At 46.0% G+C, this 17,787-nt stretch overlaps 1 protein-coding gene and 1 pseudogene across 3 annotated transcripts in view; one reads left to right on the top strand and one right to left on the bottom strand.

The window, feature by feature from the left end:
• Nucleotides 1–1,404: 1,404 nt before the first annotated feature.
• Nucleotides 1,405–17,787, bottom strand: part of Prpsap2 (phosphoribosyl pyrophosphate synthetase associated protein 2) — a 35,050-nt gene continuing 18,667 nt past the window's right edge. For all 3 annotated transcript variants that reach the window (XM_052757185.1, XM_052757183.1, XM_052757184.1), the window contains 4 exons: nt 10,305–10,453; nt 7,720–7,790; nt 3,456–3,602; nt 1,405–2,049 (listed from right to left, as the gene is read on the bottom strand). In XM_052757185.1, coding sequence (XP_052613145.1) covers nt 1,891–2,049; nt 3,456–3,602; nt 7,720–7,790; nt 10,305–10,453 — 526 coding nt within the window. In that variant the 3' untranslated portion in view covers nt 1,405–1,890. The remainder of the gene's footprint in view (nt 2,050–3,455; nt 3,603–7,719; nt 7,791–10,304; nt 10,454–17,787) is intronic.
• Nucleotides 12,649–17,786, top strand: LOC128122005 (40S ribosomal protein S27-like; annotated as a pseudogene).

Below are 17,787 nucleotides of genomic sequence, written 5' to 3'. Positions count from 1 at the left end.
GCCCTGGAGCACATGCAAGGTCTGAATTTTCTACCCAGAGGCCACTGCTTCCATTACTCACCTTCCTTTACTCACCTCTCTTCTGTAAATGTGGTTGCCTTGTTGATGGCACCTCAAGGACCATAGGCCTGGCGCCACAGTGGCCACAGCAACCCAGGAAGCTTCCTACCACAAGGGCTGGAAAGCACACTCCTCAAACAGCATTCAGTGACCCATCCTCCTGTATCAAAGGCGAAGGCCAAAGTGCCAGCAGGGACCTACATACCCAAGACCACTACAGAGTGCTGTCCTGGTTCAAAGTGAAATGCCAGCTACTTCCTTTCCTGCTGTCTATAAAGGGAGCAGGAGCCACAGAACAGAGGGTCATTCACAGTTGAAGCTTCTTTAGTACAGGTCAGAACTGAGTTCCCTCATCTGGTGACAGTGTTCCCAGCAGCTGTCGGGGAGACTCACCCCAGGCCCACCTATTTGTAAAAATTGGAACTCCTTCCTTCCTTCCTTCCTTCCTTCCTTCCTTCCTTCCTTCCTTCCTTCCTTCCCTCCCTCCCTCCCTCCCTCCCTCCCTCCCTCCCTCCCTTCCTTCCTTCTTCCCTCCCTCCGTCCGTCCGTCCCTCCCTCCCTCCTTCCTTCCTTCCTTCCTTCCAGGATTGCAGGCAAAGATGTGTTTTCAAACTCAGGGTTGGACACCTGGTTTTTCCTTAGTAACGTGAGGCTGCTAAGAGAGCAGGCCATGTGGGGCACCAACACTCTGGGATTGGCCAGCTCCATGCTATTATATGAAGACGGACAGAACTGTAAGCTTCAGGGGCTGAAGAGATAGCTCAGTGGTTCAGAGCACCCACTGCTCTTGCAGAGGCCCTGAGTTCGGTTCCCAGCACTCACATGGTAGCTGCTCACAAACACTTGTTAACTCCAATTTCTGGAGATCCAATGCCCTCTTTGGAACTCTGCAGGCACCAGGCATGTATGTGGTGCACAGACATACATGCAGTAAAACACACACACACACACACACATACACAATAAAAAGAAACCTTAAAAAAAGAAATCTCAATTTGAAACTCTTAAGACAGACAGACGATCCTTCGTTCTGGACACTGACAAGCCCCACCCACAGAGCCTCTCACTCAGCATAAGTTACTGCATCTTGGTTTGAGGACTGGCTGGACTCTGAAGAAGGCAGAGCCACAGTGATGAAGCTGTGTGCCCAGCCCACTTCTGCTTCAACTAAGCACCTCTGTGTCAGGGATTCCCAGGCTTCTGAGGACCCGTAAGAACGAGGGTTGCATCACCACACACAGTGCTATATGCAGAGCTCAGAAGCTGGAGACACGAGCAGCTGTGTGACTCGGGTCTTCAGTGGCGGTCTACTCCAGAAACAGAAAACTGTCCACATACAGAGGCTTAAAAAACAAACATGAGGTTTTATTCTTTCTTTTGTTGCAGAGAATAAATAGCCACATACTCTATATGCCCATTTATAAAAGCACTTCTAAAAATGTCATGTACGGGAACCAACAGTAGCTTTTTGACTGTAGATAGTATACAGCAGGTCATATTATTCAACTTTTTTAAACACTTGGATCAAGCAACTTTAAAAAAAGGCTGAGCTTAAAAACCTCACTCAAGTGTATCTTTTAAAATGGTTACACTAAAAAGGATCAGGTTTTAACTTATTTTATTTAAGAGGAGGTCTTTCTGTTATAAAAATTACCCCCCAAACTCACAAAAACCTAAACCGACAATAAAAAGTTGGTCCTTGTACCTTCACAGGAATCACTCAGGAGGATGTAGGGAGAGGGAAGGAGTACCTGGCCAGCCACGGGCCCTCCCAGCATGCATGCTGGGCTTCCTACTTGACCCGTGGGACTTCTGCCACGGGAGAAATGTTCAGTCATCTAAGCCTATGTTTCTGAAAAGGTAGGACATGGACTCTCCATTGTGGATGCGGCGGATGGCTTCCGAGAGGATCATGCTGATGTCCACAGTTTTGATCTTGGGGCACTGAAGCTTCTGGATTTCATGTGGGATGGTGTTAGTGACCACCACCTGTGAGTCACAAGAAACAAGAGCATCAGACGCCAAGCAGCTTCAGGGCTGGGGTGTGACTCACTGTAGAGTGTATGCTTGGTGCATGAAGGCCTGGGTTCAGGCCAGTACTGCAAACAAAAGAAAAGAAGAGAACAGAACAAAGCCAGACCTGGAAAACGGACAGCAAAGCCAGCCAGTGTCACCCTGAAGTCCCCTACAGCTTCTGGGATTTACCCCATGGGGGACCTGTCCTTTCCCACACCTCCTGCTTCTTTCAGTACAAAGCTGCTCAAGCTTTAAGATCTGATGACCTCAGTCCCATCAGAGCAATTACAGCCCCAAAGACACTGACAAATGTTGGGGAAAACGTGGAGAAACTGGAACTCCTGTTCACTGCTGGTGGGGTTGGAGCTGGGTCTCTCCTGCACAACCATGGAGAGACCTGACTCCTCAAAGTTGTCCTCTGACCTCTACATGAGAATCTACATTCACATACATATATCACACACACAAAGTAGATAAAAATTAATTGTAAAATATGCAAACAACTCAAGTTTCTAACAACTTAGGAAGAAACAACATGTAGCACATCCCATTAGAGCATTTTTCAGGCATGGAGACTTACTACATCTTGAAAATACTACGACTGGTCACAGATGACCACATAGTGTGAAATGGGTACATGGGCAAACTCACAGAGAAATAAAGCAATGGGGGTCTAAGAGGGCATCGCAGTAATAGTTCACAGGGGATGTTTCTTCTTAAATCAGCTGGGCTCACAACATACATCTGGAACATTCTAAGTATCACTGTACCACTCACCTGAAGTGGTGAATGATACAGAACGCAAATCATAACTGAATCAGGACATACCTCATTCAAATGGGAAAGCTCCACAGTCAGTGAAATGCAAACACAAATTTTTGAATTTTTGAGACACAGTCTCACTCTGTAGCCCAGACTGATGCTGAACTCATGGCAAGCCTCCTGTCTCAGCCTCTCCAGTGCTGAGATTAAAGTCACGGGCTACCCTTGGTTTGCATCTTCTATTTTTTTTTTTTTTTTTTTTGGTTTTTCGAGACAGGGTTTCTCTGTGTAGTTTTGGTGCCTGTCCTGGATCTTGCTCTGTAGACCAGGCTGGCCTTGAACTCACAGAGATCCGCCTGGCTCTACCTCCCGAGTGCTGGGGTTAAAGGCGTGCGCCACCACTGCCCGGCGTATCTTCTACTCTTTTTTTTTTTTGGTCCTTTTTTTTTTTTCAGAGCTGAGGACCGAACCCAGGGCCCTGTGCTTGCTAGGCAAGCGCTCTACCACTGAGCTAAATCCCCAACCCCGCATCTTCTACTCTTAACGAAAACGATCTTGTACTTGTTCTGCTCTCTTGCTAAGGGCTTAGGCAGCTACTCTGACTGTCAGCCTACTACCTCATCAATGGCAGACTCTTCAATCAGCCGGGGGGCATCAGAGGATAACAAGCCGTGAGTTGCCATCACAAAGATCTTATATGCGCCCCTTTCCTTCAGGGTCTCTGCTGCAGCAAGAAAGCTGTCCACATCATCAATGATGTCATCCTGTCAAATCAAACACAGGACAAAAGGTACATCAACACTTGCAAAGACAGGCTGGACAACCAGGAAGAAGACAGGAATAGCCAGAACATACTATGGCATCTACAGTTTAGTCTCAACAACAAGATGGCATGTTCCTGCCTTGTACCTCCACAGACCTTTCAGGTTTCTCACACAAGTCACCTACACAGCACCTACCACTTGTAGGGTAGGCCCTGGCGGGCCCAAGGCCCTGGGAGGTGGGGAGGTCTGTGGGATGACTTTGAAATACACAGGAAGCCGAGTGGTGGTGGCGCACACCTTTAATCCCAGCACTTGGGAAGCAGAGCCAGGCGGATCTCTGTGAGTTCCAGGTCAGCCTACTCAGAGAAACCCTGTCTCGAAAAAACCAAAAAAAAAAAGAAAAAAAGAAACACACAGGAAAGCTTTCTTGGATGAGTAATGGAACTAAGGCTTCCCTAAAGGCTTTTCTTATACTTTCTTACTTCCTGTATAGGAAAACATGACATGGTGGGTTTGTCTGGAGACTGGATCTTATGATGTTTTCCAGGGTGTACGGAATGCCTGGGCTCAAGTGATCCTCCCACCTTAGTCTCCCGAGTAGCTGGGAGTACAGACAAGCCCATACCACTGTGCCCAGCTAAGAAATGTCTTTGAAAAACTTCTCAATTATATTTACTAATTTGTGTATGTGTATGAGTGCATGAGTACCATATCACATGTGTGGAGGTTGGAGATTAAAAGTAGTATAACGAAAGCTGGGCATCCTGGCATACCTTTAATCTCAGCACTCAGAGGCAAAGGTAGACAGATCAAATATCAATGTTCAAAGCCAGCCTGATCTACAGAGTGAGCTTCAGGAGAACCAGGGCTATGTAAAGACCCTGTCTTTAGAAAAAATAGTTTTAAAAGTGAAATGGATGTCAGTCAGCTTGACAGTTCTTTTGTATTACATTTTTTCATTTATTTACTCCTGTACTTGTATGTATAGAGTGTGGGTGTGCAAGCCATAGCACGCATGTATTACTGAACCATAGTTTAGCAAGATAGTGTGTGTTAGTGAGGGTTTCTACTATTGTGATGAAACACCATGACCAAAAACAACTTGGGTAGGAAAGGGTTTATTTCAATTTACAACTCCACAACATAGTCCATCACTGAGGGAGTCAAGGTAGGAACCTGGAGGCAGAAGCTGATGCAGAGGCCATGGAGGGGTGCTGCTTACTGGCTTGCTCCTCATGGCCTGCTTAGCCTGCTTTCTTATAGAACCCAGGACCACCAGCCCAGGGATGACCCCACCCACTGTGGGCTGGGCCTTGTGCATCAATCACTAAGTAAGAAAATGTACCCCAGGCTTGCACACAGGCCAGTGTAGTGGGGGCATTTTCTCAGGTGAGGTTCCCTCCTCCCAAATGACTCTAGCCTGTATTAAGCTCACATTAAAAACTAGCTAGCATACAGAGGAAGCATGGTTAAGAGCCTGCAGGACCTCCCTGCAGTTTTTCCTACTTCTTGTGACCCTCTAAGTACTGGTTTTTAAATTGGTGTTTTGCACATGTGAGGATGGTCATGTGTTTGAGTGCAGACAGCCTCTGTGCAGTCAGGACAGCCTCAGGTACTGCTGCTGCTCCTCACTTTCTGCTTTGTCTGAGAGCTTTCGAGAATTCTGTCTCTGCCTGCCACCTCATCACAGAAGCACGGAGATTACAGATGCGTTCACTCCCTGGCATTATAGGGTTCCGGGGATTCAAGTTCAGGTGCTCATGTCGTGAGCCATCTTCCTAGCCCTTTAAAAAATTTCTATTAGGGCTGGAGAGATGGCTCAGAGGTTAAGAGCACTGACTGCTCTTCCAGAGGTCCTGAGTTCAATTCCCAGCAACCACATGGTGGCTCACAACCATCTGTAAACGAGATCTGGTGCCCTCTTCTGGCCTGCAGGCACACATGCTGCATACATAATAAATAAATAAATCTTTAAAAAAAAAATTCTATTTAGGGTGGCGCACGCCTTTAATCCCAGCACTCGGGAGGCAGAGGCAGGCGGATCTCTGTGAGTTCGAGGCTAGCCTGGTCTATAGAGCGAGATCCAGGACAGGCACCAAAACTACACAGAGAAACCCTGTCTTGAAAAAAAAAAAAAAAAACCCAAGAATAATCTATTTGTTGTTAGTGTGCATGTGAGCACATGTGAACATGTGTGTACATATGCCATGGCATGCATGTGGAGGTCAGAAGACAACCTGTGGCAGTCAGTTCTCACTCTGAACAACTGCATGGGCTCCAGAGATCAGACTCAGGTCATCAGGCTTGGTGACAAGCCCACCTTTAGTAGCTGAGCTACCTCGGGCAGTCCTTGTCTGCTTGTTTTTTAGAAGCACACTGAACTGAACCTAATAGTACAGACTTGTAATCCCAGCTACTGGAAAGGCTGAGGCAAGAAGTCTGTGAGCTGAAGTCCTGACTGAAGTGAAGAACTAGTTCAAGACCGACCTCAGCAACTATTTTCAAAATGAAAAGAGGGCTGGGGACAGAGTTCAATGGTAGACACCTGTCTAGCACACACAGAGCCCCAGAGGAAAAAGGAAGCGTAGCTCTAATATGGAGGGAAAGACCGCAGCTAACGTGCTGGGTGTTTCTTCTCCCACTGCCTCTGTATCCATGAAATAAACTAGTGGGCGGCTTAACTCTGTGACATAGCAGATGGACCCGAAAAGGGTACAAACAAAACCACCAAACAGGAAAACTCCAAGGCACCCATGATGGGGTGTGGGAGCTATTACAACACTTTCAAACCCAGTGACTCCAATCACCCCCTAGAAACTCTTGCACGACGCACCAGAAAATGGGTGCAAAGATGTTCAAAGCAATATTATTGGGAATTAGAAAAAACTGCCTTGGAACCAGTGAGATGGCCCAGCAGGTGACTCCAATGCAAACAAGCGTGACACCCACAACCTGCTCTCTGACCTCCACATGCACATATGTCTACATACACACACTCACGGATAAACATTAAGGAAAAGAAGAAAACTGTCCAACGTGGAGAACAGAGGCATCAGCTGTGTTGTACTGTAACACACCACCCAGCAGTGAAGACCAAAGTACCACTAGGTAGATCAACCACAGCATGGACCCAAAGTCTCCACGTGCACACATACACTATTTATATCAACACTCAAGTCTTCGTTTCTTAAAATATGTATGAGTGTTTTGCCTTGTGTATTGGATCCCCTAGAACTAGAGTTACAGACAACTGTAAGCTGCCATGTGGGTGCTGGGAACCAACCCCGGGTCCTCTGTTGGAATAGCAAATGCTTTTAATCACTGATCAATCTCTCCAGCCCCAGTGCCCATGTTGTTTACATGTAGGAACAGCACTCTTGGTAGACTGTAAATTCAGTAATGCCATGAATGGAAGACTCTCAGGCTAATGACAGCCTCTGGTGGGAGGGAAGGAGACGGGGAAAGCCTAGGAAGGCTCTTGGCCCCTGGCCCCATGCTCTCTGCTCAGGGGAGCAGTGAGCTGCAGGTGTCTGAGCCATTCTTCATTGTACCATTTAGTATGCATGTATGAAATAATGTGTGTGAGTTTGGGGTTAGGGACCAAACCCAAGGCCTTATGAACCACAACCCTTACTGCCAATCTGTGTTTAAAACTTTAATCAACATGGTCCCTTACTTTAACCATAATAAAATAACAACTTCCCAAACATGGAAATAAACAGCTGCACCGTATTCAGGTAACCATATAGATACTGCTTTTTCCCTTCCTTCCTCCCCCACCCCTCCTTCTTTCTCGGTTTTTCAAGACAGGGCTTCTTTGTGTAGCTCTGGGTGTCCTGGAACTCACTCTGTAGACTAGGCTGGCCTCAAACTCAGAGATCCTCCTGCCTTTGCCTCCTGAGTGCTGGGATTAAAGATATGCACCACCACCGCCCAGCTCCTGTGTTTTTTCCTAAACTATTACCATTTTTCCGTTTGGAACCAAAATTAAAATATAGCACACAACACTGACAGACATGATACTTACCTGGCCAACCCACCCCCCACAGTCTTTATGGACACAATTACAAGTAAGTCTATAGAGTGATGGTGGTAACAATAAAAGAGAACTACGTACCACAATGATGGCAATCCTTCCTCCGACATCGCCAACAACCGTGATTGGGGGTTTTTCTTTAGGAATCAGCACTGGTCAGAATGAAACACACACCTCAGTGCCTATGCTCAAAGGTAGAACAAAGACTTAAAAGATTTTAAGTAGTTAATGTCACTAGTCATGGTGGCTCATGTCTTTAATCCCAGCACTCAGGAGACAGAGGCAGGTATATCTCTGAGTTTGAGGCCAGCCTGGTCTACAGAGAGAGTTCCAGGGCAGCCTGGGCTACACAGAGAAACCTTGTTTCAAAAAATGAAAACAAGCCAAGCAAGCCAGGTGGGGCATGCCTTTAATCCCAGCACTCGGGAGGCAGAGGCAGGCGGATCTCTGTGAGTTGGAAGCCAGCCTGGTCTACAGAGTGAGATCCAGGACTGTCCAAAACTACACAGAGAAACCCTGTCTTGAAAAAAACAAAAAAAAAACAAAAACAAAAATGTTTTATGAAAAATTCCCAATACTTAGAAGGGAAAGGAACTCCCTCAACTGATGGCGGACTATAAAGTTCCCAGGTAACATGATGCCCAATAATGTTCCCTAAAAAGAGGAATAAGTCAAGGACATCCCATGTACCACTGCTGCCCAGTATTGCAGTATTGGGTATGTGAGCCAAGAAAAGAACACCAGGGATCGCGATCAGATCAGAAGGGGAGCCATAACCCACTGCTCGCAGATGACATGCCCCTGCACATAGACACCCCAGCAGTCCTGAAGCACAGTCCAAGCTAGCACAGGAAGCTGTCGTCTGCAGTGCTCCAGTTCAAATCTGAAGTGTCCCTCACAGGGTTGTGGTTCGAATGACTGGTCCCTAGCTGTGGTGGTATTTTGAAGCTGGTACATTTGGAAGGTGAGGCCTGGCTGACAGAAATAGGTTAGCAGGAGCAGACCTCTAGGGCTATACCTATCCCTGATTATGGTCTAGAACTTTCTGCTTCCCATGTGAACTGTCATTGTCTCATGCCACTGATGAAGACTCACCCCCACCATGCATTCCCTACATTGATACATTGAAATCTCTGACACTGTAAACCCAAACCAAACTTTCCTGCACTTAAATTGCCTGTATTTTATCAAAGTGTTCTTCTGATTGTGAGCAATGACTACTCCAAAGGTAAATTACAAAAGCAACCCCGGGCTGTGGATATGGCTCAGCAGTTACAATACTTGCTGTGTAAGCAGCAAATATGAGGATTGGAATTCAGATCCCTAGAACCCACATAAACGTTCGGTAGGTGTGACAACCCATCTGTAACTCCAGCAATTGGAAGGTAGAGGCAGGGATCCCTGGAACAAGCTAGCTGGCTAGACTATCTGTACTGGTGAGCTCTAGTTCAAGTGAGACACCCTAACTTAATAAATAATGTGGGGAGCAAATAAGGAAGACTCTCAGTGTTAACTTTTGGCCTCTACATGAACACACAAACATGCACACTCTCTCTCTCCTCTCATAAATACAGATATCACATATATATAAAAATGGGGGGGGGAGACAATTTTGCTTATACAAGTATCCAAGCAATAAAATATCTGAGGGGAAACTTAAGCAAGGAATTGGGAACATCTGAAAGCTAAAACATGGCTTCAAGAAACAAAACAAGATTCTTTGATAGTATATCAAATACCAGCCGGGCGGTGGTGGCACACGCCTTTAATCCCAGCACTTAGGAGGCAGAGCCAGGCAGATCTCTGTGAGTTCGAGGCCAGCCTGGTCTCCAAAGCGAGTTCCAGGAAAGGCGCAAAGCTACACTGAGAAACCCTGTCTCGAAAAAACAAAAAAAAAAAAACAAAAACAAAAAAAAAAGAAAAATAAATAAATAAATAAAATCTGGGTATAACAGTGTGTCCTTTTAATCCCTGGGTTGCAGAGGATAAGACAAGGAGGTCCCTGGGACTTGCTGCCTAGCCAGTCTAGACAATAGGTGAGCTCTAGGCAGCGAGACCTTGTCTCAAAAACAAACAAACAAAAACATGGAAAGCACTGAGAACATTACCTAACATGGACCTCTGGTCTTCATGTGCGTGTGCATCTGCAAATATACATGAGTGTGCATGTGAACAAACACACCAAAGAGAATCCATGGGCTGCGGAAGTTAAGTGGCTCTGTATTTAAGAGCACTGGCTATTCTTCCAAATGACCTGAGTTTGGTTCTCAGCAGCCAGGTGCTCACAATAGCCTGTGATTCCAATTCCAAGGGATCTGATGCCATTTTCTGTCCTGTGAGTACTTGCATACATGGCATACAGATAAAAACAAAAATAAGGCAGGGCGGTGGTGGTGTACGCCTTTAATCCCAGCACTTGGGAGGCAGAGCCAGGCGGATTTCTGTGAGTTCAAGGCCAGCCTGGTCTACAGAGCAAGATCCAGGACAGGCACCTAAACTACACAGAGAAACCCTGTCTCGAAAAAAAACAAAACAAAACAAAAACCCAAAAATAAATCTAAAAAAACTAATAGTAATTAAAAAAAGAGAATTTATACTAAAATATCCCCTCCACAAATTCAAGCAGCTCAGAGAAAAGTGGCAAAAAGATCCCTGTGGACACTTACTTGGGATCTCCAGGCTGGGGTGGATAGCAGCTACACTCCTGACCATGGGTGGGGAGTGCCGACCATCTACCAAGTCAGACTCAGCATCCTGTGCTTCTCCATGGATCACTGCAATTCCCAGTCGGAGACGCTCCGCGAAAGATTGTGCCCTGCAAAGAACAGTAGACAGAAATCAAAAACCACACAGGACCTTTGCCTGCTAATGTCTGGGCAAAGGACATGAGCAAAATGTTTCTCCCGAAAGAGAAGCCGGGCGGTGGTGGTGCACACCTTTAATCCCAGCACCTGGGAGGCAGAGGCAGGTGGATCTCTGTGAGTTCGAGGCCAGCCTGGGCTACAGAGTGAGTTCCAGGGAAGGCGCAAAGCTACACAGAGAAACCCTGTCTCGAAAAAAAAAAAAAAGAAAGAAAAAAAAAGAGAGAGAGAGAATGACTGCTGGGCAGGGGTGGCACACACCTATAATCCCAGCACTTGGGAGGCAGAGGCAGGTGGATCACTGAGTTCCAGGTCAGCTTGGTCTACAGAGTGAGTTCAAGGACAGTCAGGGCTACACAGAGAAACTCTGTCTCGAAAAACAACAGCAACAACAACAAAACCAAAACCCAAACCAACCAACCAAACTAAAACCCAAAAGAGAATGACCACTTAAGACTCAGGAAGACTGAGTGTAGAGCCCACAAATGAGCTGCTCCCATCAGCCAAAGAGAACCCAAGTGTTAAGGAACTCTCTTGCTGCCTCAAGTTTCCTTTCTTGCAACTGCTAATACTATCTGCCAGACCTCTCTGAGAATCATATGAAACAAGGTCCATTAAACACTCATTAAAGTATTACACATTAGTTTTTGAAAGCTTTATGAAGGCGCAATGAGAACATAAGAAACTACATACTCCAAGCACACAACTTCACAACCTCTGAGAGACCTTTATATTGCTGCTTATCTATTTACTTATTATTGGGAAATTGAGTTACTTCCCTTCCCTCATTTAAATTTTTTTATTCAGGATTTTTATTTTACTTTTAATTATATGTACAGATGTGTCTGTTGTGGGTATATGCACATGAGTGCAGTTGCCCATGGAGGTTAGAAGAGTGCTGGACCCCTGGAACTACCCTCTTGTGAGTACCTGGTTGTGAGCCACTTGATATGGGTGCTAGATTTGAGACGCAGTCTCACTATGTAGACCAGGCTGTCCTGAAACTCAAGAGAGATCCTCCTGCCTCTGCCTCCCAAGTGCTAAGATTAAAGGTGTGCCCCAGTATATATGGACCTTTTAACTTACAAGTTTACTAAGTGACTGTGTTAGTTCTAACAGCATTTTTCCAAAGTCTATCAGATCTCCGATATAAACGATCAAGCCATCCTTGCATCTATACACATTCTTATTGTTCTTAACTGCGCAATCCAGAATCAGTGCCAGCTGTGTGCAAGTGGAAGAACAGACACTGCTGTCTTCTAGAACTTGGGGGCAGCATCAGTTTTCACCACTGAGGTGTCAGCTCTACTTTTTTTTTTTAGGTTTATTGATTTATTATGTATAGTGTTCTGCCTGCATGCCAGAAGAGGGCGCTATATCATTACCAGTGGCTGTAAGCCACCATGTGGTAGCTGGGAATTGAACTCAGGACCTCTAGAATAGCCAGTGCTCTTAACCTCTTGAGCCATCTCTCGAGCCCCCCAGCTCTTTTACAGATCTTTCTCTGATGAAAATGTTCCCTTCTTTTCTTAGTTTGCTTAAGCTAGATTGTCAAATCTTTGAGTCTGAGATAATTATGTGGCTTCTCTTTTTTTAAAAAAAAAAAAATCTTTTTTTTTTTTCCTTTTTATCCGGAGCTGAGGACCGAATCCAGGGCCTTGCGCTTGCTAGTCAAGCTCTCTACCACTGAGCTAAATCCCCAACCCCTTTTTTTGATCTTTTAACATGGTGACTGACATTTACAGACCTTTAAAAGCTGCCACAGTAGCCTCAGGATCCTGGGACAAGCTCTAAGAGCATGATATGCTCATCTTTTGTTCACTGTTAATTCAGTGTTTTAGAACTTTCCCTCTATGGTCACTGGGATCAGCGATCAGTGACGAAGCCTCAAAATGAGGTAAAAACATCTATTGAACATTAACCACTTTTCTGGAAATGTCTATAAAAGTTAGCATTTGCTCTCCCATAAATGTGTGACAAAATTCACCATTAAAATCTGGACCCCACTGGGTGTGGTGGCTCATAGGCATAATCCCAGCTAGAGGCTAAAGAAGGAGGAATGCTTTAAATTCAAGGCCAATGTGGGCTACAGAAAAAGACCCTGTCAAAAAAAAAAAAAAAAAAAAAAAAGGAATGGATACTGTTTGTATGACTTAAATCATTAACAAAAAAAACGTTGTTTCTGCCTGCATGTATGTCTGTACACCATGTGTATGCAGTGCCTGAGAGGCCAGAAGAGGTTGTCGGATTCCTGGAACTGGAGTTAGGGCCGGTTCTTAGTCACCTCTTCTACATTTCATAAAATATATTTATTTAATTTTACTTGTATGCCTGTTTTGTCTGCAAGTATGCATGTGCACATGCGTACTTGGTGCTCACAAAGGCCAGCAGAGGATTGTTGGGAGCTTCCATGTGGGTGCTGTGAATAAAAACCAGGTCCTCTGGAAGAGCAGCCAGTGCTCTTTACTGCTGAGCCATCTCTCAGACCTGCTTTCCAGGTGGAGTCCCTGGCTGAGCTGGTGCTTGGCAGCCTTCCTGATGCTCTATCTGTTCTACTGATCACTGACAAAGGAGGGGTGATACTGTCGGCCACCCCAGAGGACATACCCATTTCTCCTCACAGTTACTGTATTTGAAAAGAAACCCTGCTACTTAGTTCATGATTGCAATGACCATACCTTCCTGAAGAAGTGGCCTTTTTTCCTTTCTGATGGTGACAACCTCCCTATGAGAACATGCCTCTTACAAAAGATTTCCTTCATTCCTCTCCAGAAGAGAAGAGGACACACAAGAAAAAGCACATGGCGCTAAGCCCCAATTCCTATTTTATGGGTGTAAAATGCCCAGGATGCTGTAAAATCACCACGGTGTTTAGTCATGCACAAAAGGGTAGTCTTGTGTGTTGGCTACTCCAGTATCCTGTCAGCCCACAGGTAGAAAAGCATGGTTGACAGAAGGATGCTCCTCCAGGAGTAAACATCACTGAAAACACCTGATTCAAGATGAGTGGGAACCCATCCCAAGAAACACATTTTTTTAGTGGGGGTGCGGGGTAAGTGACCTTTTCTTAAAGATTTATTTTGTTTATTATGGGTACAGTGTTCTGCCTGCACGTATGCCGGTAGGCCAGAAAAGGGAGCCAGACCTCATTACAGATGGTTGTGAGCCAACATGTGGTTGCTGGGAATTGAACTCAGGAACTCTGGAAGAATAGCCAGTGCTCCAGTCTCCAGCCCCCTTTTCTTTTCTTTTGGGTTTTTTGTTTGTCTGTTTTTCAAGACAGGGTTTCTCTGGATCTCGCTCTGTAGACCAGGCTGGCCTCGAACTCACAGAGATCTGCCTGGCTCTGCCTCCCAAGTGCTGGGATTAAAGACGTGCACCACCACCTCCCAGCTCTTTTCATTTTTCAAGACAGGGCTTCTCTGTGTAACAGCCCTGGCTATCCTGGAACTCTCTTTATAGACCAGGCTGGCCTCGAACTTACTGAGATCCACCTGCCTCTGCCTCCCTTCTTTATTCCTGGAAGTTCACTGCTCTGGTTTGTCAGGTATTAACACAGCCACTTTGGCTTTCTTTTAAATAATCAGTTCCCATGGTATGCCACTGTCCTAGTTTGCTTTCTGTGGTGATAAAGTCCGTGACCTAAACCAACTTGGGAAGGAAAAGATTTATTTGGCTTACCCTCCTGATCACAGTCCACCACTGAGGGAAGCCAAGACAGGAACTGAAGCAGAGACCTCAGAGGAATGCTGTTTACTAGCTTGCTCCTCAGAGCTTGCTCAGCCCACTTTCATACACAACTCAGGACTACCCGCCTAGTCGTGGCACCACCCACAATGGACTAAACTCTCTCACATCAATCAAGAAAATGCCCCACAGATAACCCCACAGGCCAATTTAATGGGGGAAACTCCTCAACTGAGGTTCCCTTTTCTCAGTTGTCTAGTTAATGTCAAATTCACAAAAATTACCCAGCACAGTCACGTTATCTTTTAACTTCAAATCCTACCCACTTCCACTCACCTGTGAACCTTGCCTTAGTAGGTCCCTGGCCACACAACCTACCCATCCCCCACTGGGCCAGACTCCTATGTGGGACCTTGGGTCTTCCATTTTATCAAGTGCACAGGACCCAACAATTCTAGTCTTGCTTTTCCAGCACCAACAACAACTGAAAACAGGCTGTATCAACAAGCTCCAAATAGCTAGAGAAGCAAGGGGTGGGGGGCAACTGTACGGACTCATCAGAACCATCTCAGACACTGGAGCGCAGGGGGGGAGCGACTGTACCACTCATCAGAGCCATCTCAGACACTGGAGAGCAGGGGGGGAGCGACTGTACCACTCATCAGGACCATCTCAGACACTGGAGAGCAGGGGGGGAGCGACTGTACCACTCATCAGGACCATCTCAGACACTGGAGAGCAGTGGGGGAGCGACTGTACCACTCATCAGGACCATCTCAGACACTGGAGAGCAGGGGGGGAGCGACTGTACCACTCATCAGGACCATCTCAGACACTGGAGAGCAGGGGGGGAGCGACTGTACGGACTCATCAGGACCATCTCAGACACTGGAGAGCGGGGGGGAGCGACTGTACCACTCATCAGAGCCATCTCAGACACTGGAGAGCAGGGGGGGAGTGACTGTACCACTCATCAGGACCATCTCAGACACTGGGGAGCAAGGGGGGAGCAACTGTACCACTCATCAGAGCCATCTCAGACACTGGAGAGCAGGGGGGGAGTGACTGTACCACTCATCAGGACCATCTCAGACACTGGGGAGCAAGGGGGGAGCAACTGTACCACTCATCAGGACCATCTCAGACACTGGAGAGCAAGGCCAGGAAACAGTTCCCTGGCAGTGGGGTGGGGTAGGCAGAGACCTCACCAGCACAGCACTCCCACCTGCTCCACAATTGAGGAAAGTGCTGTTACAATGCTAGGAATCACTCCAGGAAACCTATACTCACGCTCAGTCACTGTCAAGGTGCATTTTTATAGAGACATAATGCCTCTTTCAGTAGAAAGTGTGAAATTACTATAGCACATGCACCTTAACTGTCCCGTGACACTAAAACTTCTCAAACACATCTAAGTAAGCCATCTATTGGCTTGGTCCTATCAAGAAATGAATTCACATTTCTAAGGAAAATAGGAAGAACTTTCACAGGAGCAGGGCTGTACCACACAGTTAAACATATTTAAGCATATTTTATTAAGAATTACCAAATACCCCAATTTTATGATTTGGTATTGGGGCTAGGGTGTGGCTCAGTGGCAGAGCACTTTCTGACATGTCTGACACTGAGTTCCATTCCCAACACTAAATAACAGCAGCAATAATTAATTAAAAAGCTGTTTGACATCACCTCAGCTGGTAGCCACTGTGCCAGCAGCCACTGGAGAGGCCAGGCAGACCCACCTGAACAAGGGTTCAGGCTGTCATAAGCACCACACAACATACATGGATGAACCTCCAGGATAAGGTGCTGGGTGAAGAAAGCATGCCATAGGTCCTTTACTTGTGAGTGCAAATCCACAAAAGCAGACAGATATGAGTGTGTGCCCAGGGGCAGTACAAGAAGGATGGGGTGATTACTTAATGGTCACAGGGTGATTTTCTATGATGACAAAGTCTTACAAGCAGTGACAGGTGGCAGTTGTACATAATTGTAAATGCACTATAAAAGCTATGAACTGTGAAAAGACTTCAGTCCTTCCAGACTCTCAGGGTTTGCACTGTGGATTCAACTTTCTGAAATTCAGAAATTGCAAGCATACAGAAAACTGATTGCCTCTGTACTGACTATGGATACACTTTGGTTCTTGCCTTGTTTCAGCAAAAGGACCTATTTATCACACTGTATCAGGAACTCCATAATTTAGAGATGGTTAGATCATGGAGCAGGGCTGGAGAGATGGTTCAACAATAAAGGGCACTTGCTGCCCTTGCAGAGGATCCAGCTTCAGTTGCCAGCAAACACAGAGGTTCACCACCAGCTACAACCCCAGTTCCAGGGGATCGGATAGCCTCTTCTGGCCTTCATGGACATCAAACATGCATGTGGTGGTAGACACAGACACATGCAGACAAAACACTCATATACATAAAATAAAATTAATCTTAAAAAGAAAAAATAGGTGGAGAGCTGGGTGTGGTAGCACATATCTTTAGTCCTAGCACTTGGAGGCAGAGGAAGAAGGAACTCTGTGAGTTTGAGGCCAGTCTGGTCTACAGAGCGAGATCCTGTCTCCAAAAAAAAAAAAAAAAAAAAGACAAGTGGATGTGCATAAGTTCCATGGAAAAAAGTGTCATCCTTCCATCCTGATGAGAGTCCCTGGTCCCTCACACTTTAGAGATCCAGCGAACCACAGTATTTGACTGGAAATGACTTCAGTTTCTTCTTCTTGGAGAAGAATGTTTAAAGAGTCCGAACCCTGCGTGATTCGGTGCTTTCCCTCTCTGGTGCAGGGGTTTTGCTAGAAAGTATCAGTGATTAGTATGTGGAAAACCTTCCAACCAAAGTCAGTCTGCAGTGGTTTATCACCACACCTGGCTTGCGCCATAGACTCCCAGCTGCCTTAGGGTGCTTCCGTCTTGTAAATGTCACTTTTCCACACACATAACACGTGGCCCGTCAGCAGGATACAAGTCTGCTAACAAGCCACTGAGTTCTCTGAAGATGAGGCAGTAAACAAAGTAGGTTAAGTAGGATTTTTAAAAATTACATTTATTGCCAGGCATGGTGGCACATGCCTTTAATCTCAGCATTTGGGAGGCAGAGGCAGGTGGATCTCTGTGAGTGCCGGGACAGTCAGAGTTGTTACACAGAGAAACCCTCTCAGAAAAAAACAAAACAAAACATTTACTTATTTAAAACGAGTTGGGGGTGCATGGAGGTCAGCCAACAACTAATGGGAGTTGGTTCTCTCTTCACACCATATAGGTCCCAGGGCCTGCACTCAGGTTAAGTATCAGACTTGGCAGCAAATGCCTTTCCCTTCTGAAACATCTTGCCAAATCCCTCAAGCAGGACTGAGGACAGATCTGGAGATTAAGAGTAGAAGCACTAGGTCAGGATTCCTCAGATGGGATGACTTTGGTTAAGAAATATGACTTGCAGATAGTAAAATATCTGCGTAACAGGCAGAGGTGGTAGGAAAATACTAAATTAACCCGTGGAAAGAAAAATAAGGGGTCGGGGAACCACTGCAGCCTGACCTAGACAATGGGGTCAAGGAAAACACCCTAAAGCCACGGCAAGAAGCCATGCAGTCCCA

This window comes from Peromyscus californicus, unplaced genomic scaffold (assembly GCF_007827085.1).
Source record: "Peromyscus californicus insignis strain IS unplaced genomic scaffold, ASM782708v3 Scaffold_3__1_contigs__length_106647218, whole genome shotgun sequence".
Taxonomy (NCBI): Eukaryota; Metazoa; Chordata; class Mammalia; order Rodentia; family Cricetidae; genus Peromyscus; species Peromyscus californicus.
Note: the sequence above shows the minus strand (reverse complement) of the source record. Positions and strands in the feature narration are given on the sequence as shown.